Consider the following 16,609-nt stretch of genomic DNA (forward strand, 5'->3'; position numbering starts at 1 on the left):
GGAGGATGCCATTCTGTTAAATAATTGAAGATAGTTTCATTTTCCTTGTCAAATAGGTGTTATGGACTTTGAAAGCTAAGGAAACGTCAGGTAACAGAGAGAAGAAAAAGAAATGGCAGAGAGTGCTGTGAACTTCTTAATACAATACTTTGGGCCTTTGCTAGTGAATGAAGTGCAGTCGTTGAAGGGGGTCCGCGGAGAAGTCCGTGAACTCATAAATGAGTTTGAAAGCATCAGATCCGTCTTAAGGGATGCCGATGCAAGACAAGATACCGATGAAGGCCTCAAGACATGGGTGAAACAAATAAGAGAAGTGGCTTATGACGTTGAGGATGTTCTCGATGAGTTCATGCTCAGCCAAGCACAACAGCAGCAGGGTGCTTGGGGATGCATCAATTTTCTTCATATACTCATCAAGCAGTTTATGGTGCGCCATAAGACTGCATCATCGATACGAGATATCAAAACCCGAGTCAGTAAGATTAAAGAAAGAAAAGATGCTTACTCTCTGTATAGTATAGCGCAAACTTCAAGCTCCAAAAAAATGAGTGATCAATGGTATGATCCGCGACTGAAAGCTCTTTTCATTGAGGAAGCTGATCTTGTGGGCATCGATGTGCCAAGGAGTCAATTGATTGAATGGTTGGTCGATGAAGATTCAAGACTTTCGACGATTTCAGTGGTCGGGATGGGTGGCCTTGGCAAGACCACTCTGGTGAAGAAAGTCTATGATAACCAACAGGTGAAGAAATGTTTTGAGACATACGCTTGGATCACTGTCTCACAATCGTTCAAAGCGGAGGAACTGCTTCGAACCATGGTAAAGCAATTCTTTAAGGAGAAGAAAGATCCATCTCCCCAAGGTTTAGACGTGATGACACAGGTCGAGCTCATACAAGTGCTACGGAGCTACTTGCAGAACAAAAGGTATGTACTTGTTCTTGATGATGTGTGGGAGGCAGACGTATGGAATTTCATAGGCAATGCATTGCCCAATAACGAAAATGGTAGCAGGGTAATGATCACTACACGCAAAGGTGATGTCGCATCATCTTCTTGCATCGGACCCTCTGATCTCATCTACAATCTCCAACCTCTGCATCCAACAGAGGCTTGGTCCCTCTTTTGCAAGAAGGCATTCCACTCGCACAATGAGAATAGATGCCCTCCTGGATTGGAGAAGCTTTCAGAAAGCTTTGTAGATAAATGCGGAGGATTACCGCTTGCACTACAAGAAAACTAGTCTTTAGCGGCGGTCAAAACCGCCGGTAAAGACCAAAAAAACCGCCGGTAAATCCTCTGCCCGCGGTTAGCTAACAGCCGGTAAAGCCTCAGTCGGTAAAGGCTTTACCGGCGGTCAGGACCTTTACTGACAATTGTGCTGGACGCCGCTAAATCGCCATTTTTGTTAGACTAGCAGAAAATTGATCAAAAGCTACAGGTAAAATCCGTAGCTAAATATGAGTGACCATAGTTCGACCGTAGCCAATGGTGCCATATCTCTTTAAAATTCTACTGCGGATTAGCTTCGTAGCTATAGGGATCATGTACACTGACAATCCATAGCAAAATAGAAAATCTTTCTTATCAAAAAAGTTTCTTAAAAAAAAAAAGAATAATGAAAGGACAACGCCCACACATCTGAATGCATACAACAGCACAAGAATTGCACAACCTCGGCTACAAAATTTGCTACCCAGGTGCCACTGTCACTTTGAATTGTGTTTTTGATTTGTGCTCCTGCTCCTGCCTCCTAGCTGTTCATACTTGCTAACATTTTGAAGAAATAATGTGGGTGGCAGTACAAAACCAAAACAAAATTCATGCAACTATTGATAAAACAATTCACCTTGCGTGATTGGATGATCCCATATATGCTATCGGGTTCATTGATTTGTGTGACCACTACAACTAGTAATTCAATATGGGGTGGCAGCTGGAAAAATTGAATGTAAGTTGGTGAGTCAGATCATGAACTTGAAAAAATCGATCAATACAATTTAACATTGTTAGTCATGAAAAATTTCCCCCGTACTTCAATCAGTCAAAAATTTGATCCCTATAATTTCCCTCACACATAAAGCATATAAAAGGTCAAGACCTGAAGTAATGTGGAAAAGGGGAAAAGCATAGTAGTTATTTCAATACTAACAGTTTTAATAGCAGTGAAAGGGATATGTTGGATTGCTTCCAAAAGCTAAAGCAGAACCAAACAGACCTGAATTACTCTGTTCAAGATAAATTTCGATATTGGAAATGGAAGAATCTCTATTGCAGTCCAATGCAATTGTGACAGATGTTCCTCTTGTGATCTTTTGCAGCCCACAAACTTCTTTGATCTCATGGTATAGACCAGGTGCCATAACCAGGTGCAATAGCAAATAAATCGTCATAATCATCATCATTACAATGAAAATTTCCCATATTTTGCAGCATTTTTCATACAGGAGCTAGTCAGTACCAGGGCATCACATTTCTGGACACAAAGCCCTTCGAAAAGGTTTATACACAAACATTATCCAAAAGCAAAGAGCTAGAACATGGTAAGCTATGCTCATTCAACATAACATGGTAAGCTGTCAATAGCATGATACTCAAGTGGAACCCACGACTGAAAAGCATTTCAAGCAACCAGTAAGAATCTATATTTTGTAAAGAGATGATAGTTAAAAGAAGAACAAAATTCAGTCACCAACATCTGCTACAAAGAAATCTGCCATGTAGAATGCCTTCACTCCTAAAAAGCCCATGAAATGCAAATGTAATCAAGACCCATCTCTCATTTTCTGCAGGTAAGAGATTCAAATGAAGAAAGACTGAATTGGAATGCTTTTGATGTTGAAATTTGCAGTGATAAACTGACAATTAAGAGGATGCAAGTTTAGTAGTTCATCAAACTACCCAAAGTTATAGTCTCCCACTGTACATTGAGTACATGTTCATCCAGTGGGCTCGTGTACTGCAGATGATCACAGATAATTCATTTGCTGAAGATTATAAGACAATGGGCCACACAACTGATAGACATTAATTAGTTTATGATTCAAAAGATAATAATTAAAGCCAGCCAACAAAAGTCAATTTCTTGTAGTGATGTGTATAACCCAATAGATGATAGATTGCAAAGGATTCATTCTTCTCTGATCAATGCTATCCAAATGAGATGCGACAATTTCCAATAAGTGAAAAAGAAATTTATCAACTCAAAAAATAAAACAAACACACTCCACCTTGGAAAAGACAACCACATGAAAAATTGTTAATAAAGGGAAAAAAAAAAAACAAGAATAGATACATCAAGGGGCCAAAATCATCGTTATCTTGATAGAAGAAACAAATGCTAGGGACAACTAGTGATTGCTTAACCCAAGCACAGCTATGCCAGATGGTGCATCAAAGCCAATAAAATTATAAATACTGCTTACTGACAACTAGTGATTGCCACCAACTTTTCCAGAACATAAAAGGAGCCACTTTTTGTAGTTAATGAGAGTCTCACCATGGCCCTGTTCCAAGAATTATCGGCACTGAACTGAGCAAGGACAATATCCCCCTTCTTAGGATTAAAAGCGCCAATGACAGGAGGATCTTGGAGGCTCAATGAAGCTAGTTGCTGCTGAATAACAGCCACTTTCTGATCTCCAACTGTTTAGACATAAAACTTGCCACCGCCCAGTACCTCAGTAACCACCACCTGAAAGTAAAGATCAGGAAGGCAAGTCAATTATCCACCTAGAGAAATAAAACAAGGCATCACTCAAGCGAAAATCACACAGCACCTTAAGCACTTCCTTCTATTTGGTCTCAGCCACTGATGACCCATTAGTAGCTTCCTATCCTTCAACATGATTTTCCCAAATCTGCAATAAATATGTGTTAGCACACACAAAGTGAGCAAGCTCGGCATCGACTTTCTAAATCACGAAGCACCTTAAGCACTAACCTTCAATCTCTGGTTTTTTGCAGACTGCTCAGTCTTTGCAAGTAGGTGAGAATCAGGAATCCTGTCAGCACCAAAAGCAGTTTGAAGCCTTGCCAGCCCAGACTCTAGAAGAACCACAGCCATGTTGGTCTTTGATTCCCATAAAGAACTCAAGAAGGTTCCAGTTCTATCAACTGTTTCGACTTCAATCTGCACAAAATTACAGAAATTTAACAGCACTGAACATGAAGTAAAATGGAATAAACCGAGGTAGAACACGGCACCTCTACATCCCTCTGCAAGATCTTTCTTCTCATGAAGGCAATTGCTTCATCTGAGAAAGGCTCATCGCGGCTAGGGCATCTAACACTAGAGAAGGAGAATGGAATGCTGCAAGTTTCCTTGGGGATTAACAATTTAAACCGATGACCACTAAGGACGTAATCCACAACAGCGGGTAGCCTTTTACTCTGTTGCATGAAAGGCAAGAAATCTTTAGCTTTTTTTGCAGATGCCTGAAAATATATTTTTTTAGCAAGTTCTGAAGGAACAATTTAATTCCAGAAGAGATCATTTTATAGAACCAAACATGATAGAAAGTACAAGGAAACAAGAAGGTTCAGCTTTCTGACTGTCAGCAGGTCCGTTACATGCATGACTGGGGGATCCTTCGCAGAATGGATCCCTTTCTTTGCATAGTTTGCACGAGATTCAGCAGCAAGCAACGTGTCATAATAATTTGACCTTTCCTCAAAATCTTTTGTAAGAGTATCTCCAATTACAGCTACAAGAACATTTGTGTCTAGGTCCCATAAAGTGAGAACATCTTCTGCAGCACATGTCAGTGAACATTGTTATGAAGGAGAGATTGATGCATAGATATGCCAAATTATATAATGTATATATGGAAATGCTTGTGATGGCCATATTTTGGTACCAATACAGGCTGTGTCAGCTTGTATATATGGGCCATTTTCTCCCCTGTGACCAGTTTATCCATGTATCATGTGTTGGGACAAACGATATGAACACGATGCATCCATATTGTAACCATTTTTAATAAGCTTGATCATGGGTTAAAAGCATTTCTCAGTCAATGGCATATCATACCATTCTTTAGATAACCAAATAGGAGTAATTTTTGACTGAATATCAAGCCTTGAGCACGAATATGGCCTGATACCTGTCGCATCATCAAATTAGTTATAGATAAATAATGAGGGTAAACTATCAAGATTCTTCAAAACAAAATTCTCGATTCATCAAGGCATAAAGGTTGTGCACTAATTAGAGTGGTTGTCCCTAGCTCAAGCCCAATGGCTCGTGTTGAGTTGACATGGTCAACAAGATCAGTTGTCCAGTCCTACCAATTCTGTTCTAAATCTTCTAAATAAGATTTTTTTTTTTTTTAAAAGGAAGATAAAAAGAAAAAGAAAAAGAAGAAGAAAAGAAATCTGTTCTAACCATATTAATATTACTTACATAGAATGCAGTTATCGTTCCAACTGAATCTCCCGAGACCATCTTTATTCTCATGCTGAAGTGGCCAAACACATAAGAGCCCTTGGATTAAAATCCAGTCCCTTTAAACAAAAACATAAAAAATTAAAAAGAAAAAGCCAGTCCTTGGATTGAAATCCAGTCCCAATTGTAATTAGATTGGCACTTAGATTTGCAAATTAGTAGATTTCAATCTATCTATCAAGTAAGAGCATTTTTTTTCTTCTTTGAGAAATGACACTGAAGTGACCTAATAGAAGCTCTATAAGTGCAGTCAATTTTGCATTAAGTCCATTTGTACCATTGATCAAATGACTAACATAGTCGATTCCCCTGATTTTTGGGCTATGGCCTATCTGTATGATTGTGTAAGCCACTACATATGGGACAAATCGATGGCTGTCCAAGCATGTTTTATGCATTTGTTTTCTAGACTTTGCTCCATCTGACAGATCGACTGCTAATTTGACTAGGAACAGGGCCCAACTGATGGACAGCTTGGATCTTACAGTTGTTTTCCATCTAGGCACATGTGATGGCATGTAAAGCAGTTGTTGGATTGTAAGCGCTTGAGATTTTCAAGTCTTATTACATCTTCAAGCATTCAAAGAAAGGATAGTAAGTGTATGACTGCAGTTATGGCCCTTGATGGAGTGGAATGGCGGAAAAAGATGTATGTAGCCAACCCCCAATTAGTTGGTATAAGGCTTAGATGATGATGACCAGCTTCTGGTTGGAGCCAACATGGTCTGGCATGCATTTGGTGTATGTGGAAAACAACACTCATAGTAATGGGCTTCCATTCTTCCACATTTTCCCCTCCAAATTACAAGATATCCACTGGAAGATCCAGAAGATATCTCACTCAGGAACTGGGAATTTGTAATATATCCTTAGAAAATTGTAGCTTCCAAAAACTAGTAAAACTGAAAAATATTAGCCAGCCGTGTAAATCATGAATAAGCAAAATGCATGAGAGGAGAATTGATTTCAGAAAGTGAATAGTGAAGCTAAGAGAAATGCTTTGGTTTCCAATTATTAACCAACACTCTCAACATAAATATGTCATCATCTCAGGATCACACACATTATATTATATAATGAGATCATTTTAATATTTCATAAGGTCGTCCATAGGGATGGGTTAGCTTGCATACCTCAGGGTGTGCATTGCAGAAATCTAAAAGGCGGGCACGGAACATCTTCCTCAAAAAAGCGTACCCACTTCCTGATTTACGGTTACCACCATTTTCGAATGCATCCAGTTGTAGGTTGATTTGAAGCTCGGGCTTCATACAAAGTGTCCTCTCATCATGCACAAGGATCTTTTTTATACTAATTGCCTTGGGTAAGATGTACTTCAATTGTGCTAAATGACGATGTGAAAAGCTCCTAAACAACATTTAAAAAATAAAAATAAAAAAATAAAAAATAAAAAATAAAATCTCCTAAACAACATTTTAAAAAATTAAATAAATAAAATAAGGGAAGGTGATTTATACACAATGGTTGGCCAATCAACTGGCCAGATGGAGACCACCTTTGGGCAATGCAGACCATTTATCTGGTGATCCCAAATAGCAGAACAGCAATGCCGAAAAACTTCCTCCATTGAACAATCATAACTGTGCAATTGGTAGCCTGCAGGATGATGATTTTGACAGCATACTGCATTTAAGAGGTAAGAAAGAGGCTTGATACATGAACTTTCTGACAAAGATTGCTTATTTATCAAAGAAAAAAGATAGTATCATCAGCGAAATAGACTGTAACATGTCCAACTCCCCTAGTACAAATTAGCATGAATTTTACCAAAGAATTTTTTTCTAATGCCTCTACTCAGAACCTCTTCAACGGTGATGGAGAACAATGGGTATGATGCATCCGCTTGACAAATACCTTCAGTAAATTTGAAATATTCACATAGCTCACCATTCACCACCACTGAAAAGAAGCAGTTGACAACCACTTTATAGATTAGGCCAGCCAACTTGATAGAACCAAACTCCCTCATGATCGTAAAGTGCATCCAAACAGTCACAAGGTTTTGCCATATCATGTTTAATAATGACATTTCCAATGCTAGAACGCTTATTCCAGACTTTAAAAAATAATAATAATAATAAATGTTTGTCCTATACTAGTTTGGAATAATTGCACCCAACATGTTAGTCAACAAAATTTCAAAGACTAATAGTGTGAAATTTCCTAAAATCTGGTGAGCAATTATATTTTGGAATAAGAGCAACAAGAGGAGGTAAACACGAACCTCCATGGAAAATTTCCCAAACCATATTGAAAACATCCATTTTAATGATATTCCCACAACTCAGAAAAGAATCCGCCAGAATGATGGCCATCTGGACCCAGAGCACTATTCCTATCCAAACTGAAAACAGCTTCATGAACTCATTCTCACACTAGGACATTCATAGATGCCAAACGCCAACAGTCAATAATTCTAATTCATTTGCTAAATCTCATCTAGAGATTTCAAACAGATCTTTCCCATTAACAACCAAATTATTGCATCACAAATATGCAACTCCACACAAGTAGTTTAGCCTCCAAATATCAAATCCCTGAAAGTCAAATAACATTGGAAACAGAAAGTGGCAAAAGTCCAAATTCAACCACAAAAGGGCCACATGCCAAACCTTGCCATCCCAACATAAAGGTCCACCAGCTGATGGTATAAATTATACCAATCAGCTCTTCAACTCTCTAGGAAAAATGGTCCTCGTGAAAGCTCAGGAGCATTGGACTATTAGATCTCCTTCAGCTTTCTGTGTCCAATGCACCTCACAACTTTCTGTGACCAGTTGTGGTCCTTCATTATGGTGTAGAGAGCACACAAAATAGTCACTTAAATACATCCAGACGAATCACAGTAGCACTTCTCTAACATTCAAAATTTCAAAACCGAATTGGAAAAAAGATAATCAAAGTAAACTAAATCAGACTTTGTTACTGAAAATCCAACAACATACGAATTTAGCCAAACCCATCACAGAAACAGTACTCAAACTTTAAAAAAAAATATATATCCAACCATCTAAACTCACAAACAAGATTATTCTAATCTTAGGCTCATCAAATATGCACTTTGAGACTTGCAGTTTGGATGATTTAGACTGGGCTAATGACATGCCACATGTACAATTGTAAACTGAATATGCATATATACAAGCTGACACAACCTGTATTACAAAAATGGACTAACTTATTTAAGTAATTATCTTGACAGCCTGTATTACAAAAATGGACTAACTTATTTATAGATAAACAAACATGTCAAAAACTTTTGGGGTGGAATATCTGCTTACCTGCATAGAAACTGAACACAAGGGTATATATTGATCATCCACCTACTGCCAAGTAGTCCTGATGAAAATGCATCTACACTACAAGAAGGGGAAAAAAAATAATTTGTGGCTACACCGATACGGTCTAGTATGAACGGCTGCCTACGTACCCAATGTTCAGAAGATTGGGATCAAGCCACTATGTAGTTCTTAATATTTAAATCAGAATATTTTACGCATAAGCAGAGAAAAAATCAAAATAAATCATAATAGAAATGTGTACCTTCTGTTACGCATAAGAAGATGAAAAGCTGAAACAAATCACAATATAAATCTTTGTAGATTAGTCAAGTAAAACTACTAACATGAAACAAACATTAGCTGTCACAACCAACTGTCAAAATCAATTATTTTTGTTTTCAGAAATAACAAAGAGAGAGAGAGAGAGAGAGAGAGAGAGAGAGAGAGAGAGAGAGAGAGAGAGAGATCCCTCCATTTAGCTCAATCCATAGTTGTCACAACCTACAAAATAAAATAACAAGAAGAAATTAGTTAATATTTACAATCTTAGTTAAGAAAAACATGTACCTACTCCCATCAGTAAAGTAAATGAGACAAAAAAGCAAGTTACAGATATTAAGAAATGAAATATAATTAAATAACATAATTATAGAAACTTGTGAGACAAGACAGTAGATTCAAAGATTCTTTCATTTCTAGTGTTTGGAACATTTTCCGAAAAAAACTATAAGCCACTCAATTAAAAACTGATAATCTGATATGCTTCCAGGGTTGTTTCCATCTCAATTTATTTACACTCCATAGGGAAACAATTGAAACCGAAGTTAAGAAAAACATGTACCTACTCCCATCAGTAAAGTAAATGAGACAAAAAAGCAAGTTACAGATATTACGAAATGAAATATAATTAAATAGCATAATTATAGAAACTTTTTCCCTACAGTTCCCAGATTTCAAAGGTCAAGCACATGGAAAAGCATCAAAGGTAAAACCTACCACTCTGTGTAGTTGATCAAGCACATGGAAAAGTTGAGTTCCTAATGCAATAAATGATGGAACTGACATGATATAGTGACATCATACCTGGAAGTACTGATATTAGCAACTTACCACTCTTTGTGTAGTTGATCAATTGAACGGTGATTTCCTTTTGTTCTTTGATAGCATCTCTAATTTTAGAGACAGTTCCTTGATCTGTATCAGGGCCTTGAAGAAACCTACAGCATCAACTGGATGTTATTGTTTAATTGTGGTCTGATAAGGGTGATCTCACAATTTTAGTAGAAAATAAGAAACTAAGGACTGGTTCTCATTCATTAGATTCAAAAGGATTTAAATCCTTTGGGTTCCAAAATGCACTTCATTTGGAACTAGATAATGAATGGCTTGGATCTCATGAACTTGTTCCTGGGCAGATTGCGGGCAACTTAACATGCATGAGTCTAATTTATTTGTTAAAACTTGTTGTAAGTCTACCACTGAGCCATGAATGGAGACCCAGCTAAAAAAATCAAGCTGTTTTGCAGTAGTCAATTCCTCATGCAGTCTGTTGAAGAGTGTGAATCTTAAGCAAGGTCTTTAATAAGCATGTCAAGAACAAGCAACACTTCAAGACTGATACAGGAACAGAAAGGAAAGGCATAGACTAATCGCATTGGAAGCTACAAAATCATGAAACAAGGAAAAACAAACAGAACACATGCATAACACACGGGATCATTGCAAGAAAGATTAGCAAACAAATTATCTAAGTAGCACAGAGCAGTTGTAATTTCAGCTTAATGGCCATGATAGTTAACCAGTATGGAGAATGATAGAACTTTATTTTCAAGGGATGCATAGTTAACTAACTCACTGCCATCTCCACCAATCAGAGCAGTTGCATTTTCAGGTAAATAGCAATGGCAGTAAACCAATATGGAGAATAAACTAAGTATGGTTCAGAACTTTTTTTTTTTTTTTTTGGAAATCTCACACCTTATTATCAACATCAATCAGAGCATTAAAATATAGATAATATTTAATTTGAAGATGCCAACAAAAAGGGCTAGACTTTTATCTACTAGCCTATGCATGTCAACCTCTAAGATAATTCCCTATATGGCTCCTAAGGAGAGAGGAAAGAACATGAGCCCAATTCTTATATCATTTATTTTGACACCTGATATTGTCCACCAAGGGTCGGGGTATCTTTTTTTAGTTTTAAAGGATTTCTTTATTGAATAACCTTGAGGGAACTATATAGAGAAAATCACATTTCAGGCTGCCCTTTCGCTACAAAAAGGGAGAAAAAAGCTGGTCGATATATCGTACCCCCAAATTCTATGCCTAGCAGGATCACCTTCTTGCCAGAAATTTCAAATCCCTCAATTAAAAGAAAATTTTAAAAAATAAATTAATTAATATTCAAAAGATCTACATCATCAAAGCACAAATGAAAAACATCAGACAAAATTTTTAAAAAATAAAAATAAAAATACTATGAAACGATCTCAACATCAAAATGCAGCTCTAGAAACCCCCAAAAATCATTGCAGAATACAAATGTGATTCAAAAAACCCTAGAAAACATAATGCAGGTCGATGAAACCCTAACCTTACAATGCGGGAAGATGAGATAAAAAAGATTGCGTTTGCTCTTACCTTAAATCGATAAAACGGGAAGCGAGATAGTAAAAGAAAACCTAGATCCGATGCGAATGCGATAACCAAACGGGTCCGCCTTTGAAAACGTGAGATAGAGATGGAAAATCTGTAGTAGGGTTTTCTGAGAGAATCGAGGGAGCGGGTCAGAGAAAAATTCCAGAGCTTTTACCCTATTGCTGCTGCCGGGTGTTGCAAGAAGGAAAAAAAGGAAAGAAGATAAATAAGAGGGGGAGGCAGAGAGAGGCAGAGAGAGGGAGATACTACGGATAGGCCTCTCTGTTTTTGTTTTTTAAAGAAACGGACCTTTTGCCCGCAGCCGTTAAAACGGGCTGCGGGCAAAGGGTAAGCCCATCAGTCGGCTCAGGCCTAATTTGTTGTAGTGTTGCAATTGTGACATTAGGTAGTCTTCTATCCAGCAAGACGAATGACGAGTGGGAGATGATTCACCGTAGCCTTGGATTGGAGTTTGAAAGCCATGACAATCTTAGAAGAATGATGAAAATATTATTGCTCAGTTTCAATGACTTGCCTTACTACCTGAAATCATGCTTCTTGTATTTGAGTATTTTCCCCGAGGACTATCGGATTAAGCGTATGAAACTAATTCGCCTATGGATAGCCGAGGGCTTTGTAGAAAGAAAAGTAGGCAGGACAAAGGAAGAGGTTGCTGAAGGTTACCTCAATGAGCTCATCGCTAGAAATCTGGTTCACGTGCATGAATGGAAATTATATGGGAAGGTGGTCACTTGTCGCATCCATGATCTTGTGCAAGAGATGTTTATTCCAAAATTCAGGGAGGAGCATTTCTTTGCATCTTCTGTTGAAGAGAACACAATGCCTTGTAACAGAATCCGGCGTCTGTCCATTTATAAAGATGAGAATTTTCCAAAATTTGATGCCTTCTCCTGCCTTCGCTCGTTGTTCATTTTTGGTGTGGAAGGACTATCTAATGCCCCTGCAATCTCTTCATTTTCCAGCTTAAGGTTGTTGAGGGTGGTGGATCTTGAAAACACGTCCATGGGAATCTTTCCTGATGATCTAACAAGCTTGTTGCATTTGAGATACTTAAGCTTGGAGAATACAAAGATCAAGAAGCTTCCTAGTTCGTTGGGGAAGCTAAAGAACTTGGAAACATTGAATCTTAAGGGCACATTCGTATGTGAATTGCCGGCTGAGATTCTCAAGCTCAAGTGCCTATGCCATCTTCTGGTTTACCGCTATAGGACTGGAGACGGATATTATATACCATGTGATTGTGTAGATGGAATTAAGGTGCCTGCTGGAATCGGGAGCATGAGATCCCTACAGAAGTTGGCACATATAGAGGCAGAGAGCGGCATCATTAGAGAGCTGGGGAATCTTACCCAACTGAGGAGGTTAGGCATTATCAAGCTAAGAGTGGAAGATGGGAATGATTTATGCACTTCCATTGAGAAGATGATTCACCTTCACTCCTTTTCTGTGATATCAATGGCCGAGGAGGAGGTTCTCGACCTGCATTCTTTATCACATTCTCCGCTACCTCTTCGATGTCTAAATTTGATAGGGCGTTTGGAGAAGTTACCTGAATGGATTGCCTCACTTCATAATCTGGTCACCGTTTGTCTGAGATGCTCAAGATTGAGGGATGATCCACTCAAAGCCCTTCAATCACTGCCCAATTTGGTGGAACTCGAACTAGATCGAGCTTATGATGGAGAAGAGTTATGTTGCGAGGGTAGAGGATATCCAAGACTCAAGAAATTATGGCTCTTTGAGTTGAGCGGGTTGAAGAATATGAGGGTGGAGAAGGGAGCAATGTCTAGCCTTGAAGAGCTAGATATTAGACGTTGCGAAGAATTAGTGGAGGCGCCGTTGTGGCTCGAACACGTCACTAACCTCAAAATACTTGACCTGTATGATATGTCGGAGGCTTTCTTGAATGGGCTCAGAAAGGACGGAGTTGAAGAGTTAGTGGATTGCATTCACCACATCCCATTCATACAATATACAGACACTCAGACAAATACTCATTGGGAGTTGTCATGATTCTGAAGAGCAGTTAGTCAGGTAAATGCTCTATATTTCCCCTCTTCCTATTTACACTTTAAATTTTTGTTCTCCCTGTTGCTTTTTTTTTTTTTAAATTACTTGTATTTCCTTTTTCTTTTCTTTTTTAAACGGCATTTTTACAGTTGTTTCAAGGAGGTCGGCTCCTCTAAAATTATATGGGTTTCTTTTGCTTGATGCACAGGTCAGATGGTATGCACATTTAACATGGAATCGGATTGGGTGGTGTTGGGCTCTGTGGAGTCCACCTTGATGTATGTGTTCTATCCACAGCGTCGATCCCTTTTGACAGCTCATTTTAAGGCATAAGCCCAAAAATGAAGTATATCGAGAGTTGTAGTGGACCACACACAGTAAACAGTGGTGATTGAATGCCCACCATTAAAATACTGAAATACTTCTTGCATGCCACAAAAAAGTTTTGGATCAATCTGATATTTGTCTTTTTCCATCAGGTCCATGTGACCTTAGATGGTAAATAAACATTACGTGGACCCTAGGAAGGTCTCAACGGTTGGCTTTCAATCTCCACTATTTCCTCCGTTGTTGCGGTCAATTTAAGCTTCGGTTTTGGTCCACCAGCTTATTTTAGGGGTTCAGCCCAAAATTTAAACATACCCAAAGATCAAGTGGACCATATCATAGGAAACAATTGGAATAATGATTTCCACCATTGAAAACTTTCTAGGGCCCACAGTGATGTTTATTTTTCATCCAACCTCTTCATAAGATCACATAGACATAGATGAAGGGAAAACATAAATACAAGCTTGATCCAAAACTTCAGTGGAGCTGAAGAAATTTTCAACGTTTGGCATATAATTCACATTGTTTCCTATAGTGTGGTCCACTTGAGCTTTGGATGTACTTCATTTTTAGGCTTGAGACCTCAAATTATCTAGTAAAATGGATGGATGTAGTACTGGATAAAATACATAAATCACGGTGGAACCCACAGAGTTTAACATGAAGATTCTGTAAGAGCCCACCATATTGGTCGGACAAGATCCACTTCTTTAACAGGTGCACCTTCTCATGTGCCCAGAAATGTGTGCAGCCCAAAGCGTTGGTGGGCTACACCTTGTTCCTCTAAGTTAATGCATTTATGTTTTGGTTCATGATTACTTTCAAGCATACTTCATTGGAAGAGGATTGTGTCCAACAAGGGATTGGATGCATTCCATTGAAACTCTCTTATATGATTGTATTTTTTTTGTAGGACCTGCAAACAAAGAAGGTGGTTAGTGACGGACATCAAGAGCAAGTGTCATATCTCTTTGACTCTCATTCTAGCGCTCTAGTTTACTATTTTAGAATTCAACAAGTGACATTGTCACTTTGGCATTCCTTATTTCCAGTTTTAAAAATGTTGTTGCTTGTATTGGGTGTAGTTCATTGTTGTCTGATACTTGTAAGCTCCTGAAGCATCATGGGAGTATTTCTTTTTCTAGAGATGGAGCTGGAATTTGTGGATGGGGATAACTTGAGTAATGCATACTTTTTCATCTATTATTTTTCTTCTCCTTGTAATGGAGAGATCTTTAGTTCTTCCTTTTCTTCTTTTTCTAATTCAGAAATCTTGTTTGTTTTCCATCTCCTTATAAGTTACTTGACGGGAGTTTCCTGGAACACCAAGCCATGTGAGGCTTACAGCGACTTTCATGTAAAATCTATTTCATCCATTAGTTTTACAAGCTCATGTTTAATGAGACATCCAACTGAAATCTCAGAGAATAGCGGAACTGTAACGGTCCTAAGGTACTAAAATTCTTTCTCAGGTAAGTTCACCCGCATGAAAGGTGAAATGATCTGGGCATGGTCTCGGAGAGAGGCTTGATGAAAAAGACATGTCTGTGAAGATGCGGGCTAGCCGCACCTGGATAGAAAGACCTTATAAAGCTTTGATGTTCCCTATGATTGACTTTGGGCCTTTCCTGCGCAGCTTAGGTGGAGGGCGAAGAAGGCCTCCTTCCAGGGGCTTGAGCCATCAATGAGATACCTATATGACGCAGGGATGAAAGTGATGAGGATAACTACTCCGAATCCACGGAGCTTCTTTGGACTCCTCAAAGAGACTTCTCGAATCCACGAGGAAAGAAAGCAAAAAATTGAAATAAATTCTAATAAATTCGAAATTGATTAATTGATGAATAAAAATGAGTTCACAACCCTTTAAATAGGGGTACCAAGCAATGGGAAAGAAATCAGAATCAAACTACAACTAAAAATCCAAGAACGGTCGTGATGTCTACTAGTGCGCAAGGTTTTCGGCCAAAAATAGTAAGTGTCCTATTTGGCTTCACCAAACTGTTCTCCTAATTATTCTAAGCTCTTTTCACGTTGGGCACAACTCCTAAAGCCCGACGGATGAAGAGTTATAATCAAACTAAAACTTACTATTTATAGTAAAAACGAAATTAAAACAGGAAAACGACCATCGATCCAGGGTTTTTTTTACAATTTCGGGCTGCATAACCCGGCATAGCGGGGTTGGTTGGCTAAAGTAGCTCGTTCAACCCCAAAATCATATATTTTACGTCAAATAACTCATTCCGGATTGCGAGATACGCCCGATCTAAGGTCTGACGGTCCGGATCACTTCTGTCGTCAACCGAGCCTTTTTTTATCCATCTTGGCCATGAAACTGTCCGCGACCCACTCTACATCACTATATTAGGAGGAAATCTCTCTCTATCGTGTTTTTTTTTTTGGTTCTTTTTTATTCCCTTTCCTCCCTCGAGGAAATCTTTATCGTGTGTTAAGAATTTCACGGGAGTTGGATTGAAGTGACTGAAGTCCCTCTACAATAGGGAAACAGGGAATACGTACAAGTTCTTCCGGGGCCACATTTATATGTGTAATCTTCTCCGTCCATTGATTGTGATCCTTGATTCTAGGATCTCCTAGATACATAACTCATGTGATCTAAACCAAAGTGAACGATGGGGATGGCATGCCAATTGTCAAACTGCAGTAACTCATTGAGTTGAAGGGAATGAACGAAAATCAGACTGATTAAGAAATACAGAGAGACCTGACAAGTAACTTGGTTTTAGGTGCAATTTTACATTGCTGCCGTTGGTTCATATAAGATTAGGAGAGTCCAGGTAATAGCTTGGTGGGTGAATCACTGACCCTAGAGCCCACCTTGATTTATGTTGTAAGA

The 16,609-nt window shown here is 38.5% G+C and overlaps 3 protein-coding genes across 3 annotated transcripts; 2 read left to right on the forward strand and 1 right to left on the reverse strand.

Annotated features, from left to right (window-relative positions):
• Positions 1-43: 43 nt before the first annotated feature.
• Positions 44-1,243, forward strand: LOC131255301 (disease resistance protein RPM1-like). Its single transcript, XM_058255999.1, has one exon. It carries the CDS (start codon positions 113-115, stop codon positions 1,241-1,243), a length of 1,131 nt encoding a protein of 376 aa, XP_058111982.1. The 5' UTR covers positions 44-112.
• Positions 1,244-3,258: 2,015 nt separating this feature from the next.
• LOC131256515 (ribonuclease TUDOR 1-like) lies at positions 3,259-4,584 on the reverse strand. The gene is made up of 4 exons (XM_058257378.1): positions 4,207-4,584; positions 3,944-4,132; positions 3,780-3,860; positions 3,259-3,694 (listed from the first exon to the last, which is right to left on the reverse strand). The coding sequence occupies exons 1-3, from the start codon at positions 4,399-4,401 to the stop codon at positions 3,834-3,836; spliced, it is 411 nt and encodes a 136-aa protein (XP_058113361.1). The 5' UTR covers positions 4,402-4,584; the 3' UTR covers positions 3,259-3,694; positions 3,780-3,833.
• Positions 4,585-11,832: 7,248 nt separating this feature from the next.
• LOC131255302 (disease resistance protein RPM1-like) lies at positions 11,833-13,422 on the forward strand. The gene has a single exon (XM_058256000.1). The coding sequence runs from the start codon at positions 11,833-11,835 to the stop codon at positions 13,420-13,422; it is 1,590 nt and encodes a 529-aa protein (XP_058111983.1).
• The last annotated feature ends 3,187 nt before the right edge of the window (positions 13,423-16,609 follow it).

This window comes from Magnolia sinica, chromosome 9, assembly GCF_029962835.1.
Source record: "Magnolia sinica isolate HGM2019 chromosome 9, MsV1, whole genome shotgun sequence".
NCBI classification, from domain to species: Eukaryota; Viridiplantae; Streptophyta; class Magnoliopsida; order Magnoliales; family Magnoliaceae; genus Magnolia; species Magnolia sinica.

Bases quoted from the DNA above. Each gene is read 5' to 3' on its own strand.
- LOC131255301 (XM_058255999.1), top strand. From the start codon at position 113: ATGGCAGAGAGTGCTGTGAACTTCTTAATACAATACTTTGGGCCTTTG.
- LOC131255302 (XM_058256000.1), top strand. From the start codon at position 11,833: ATGATTCACCGTAGCCTTGGATTGGAGTTTGAAAGCCATGACAATCTT.
- LOC131256515 (XM_058257378.1), bottom strand. From the start codon at position 4,401: ATGCAACAGAGTAAAAGGCTACCCGCTGTTGTGGATTACGTCCTTAGT. The intron at 4,133-4,206 runs GTGCCGTGTTCT...AATTTTGTGCAG, and splicing joins TCTTGCAGAGGGATGTAGAG to ATTGAAGTCGAAACAGTTGA. The intron at 3,861-3,943 runs GTTAGTGCTTAA...TATTTATTGCAG, and splicing joins CAAAAAACCAGAGATTGAAG to ATTTGGGAAAATCATGTTGA.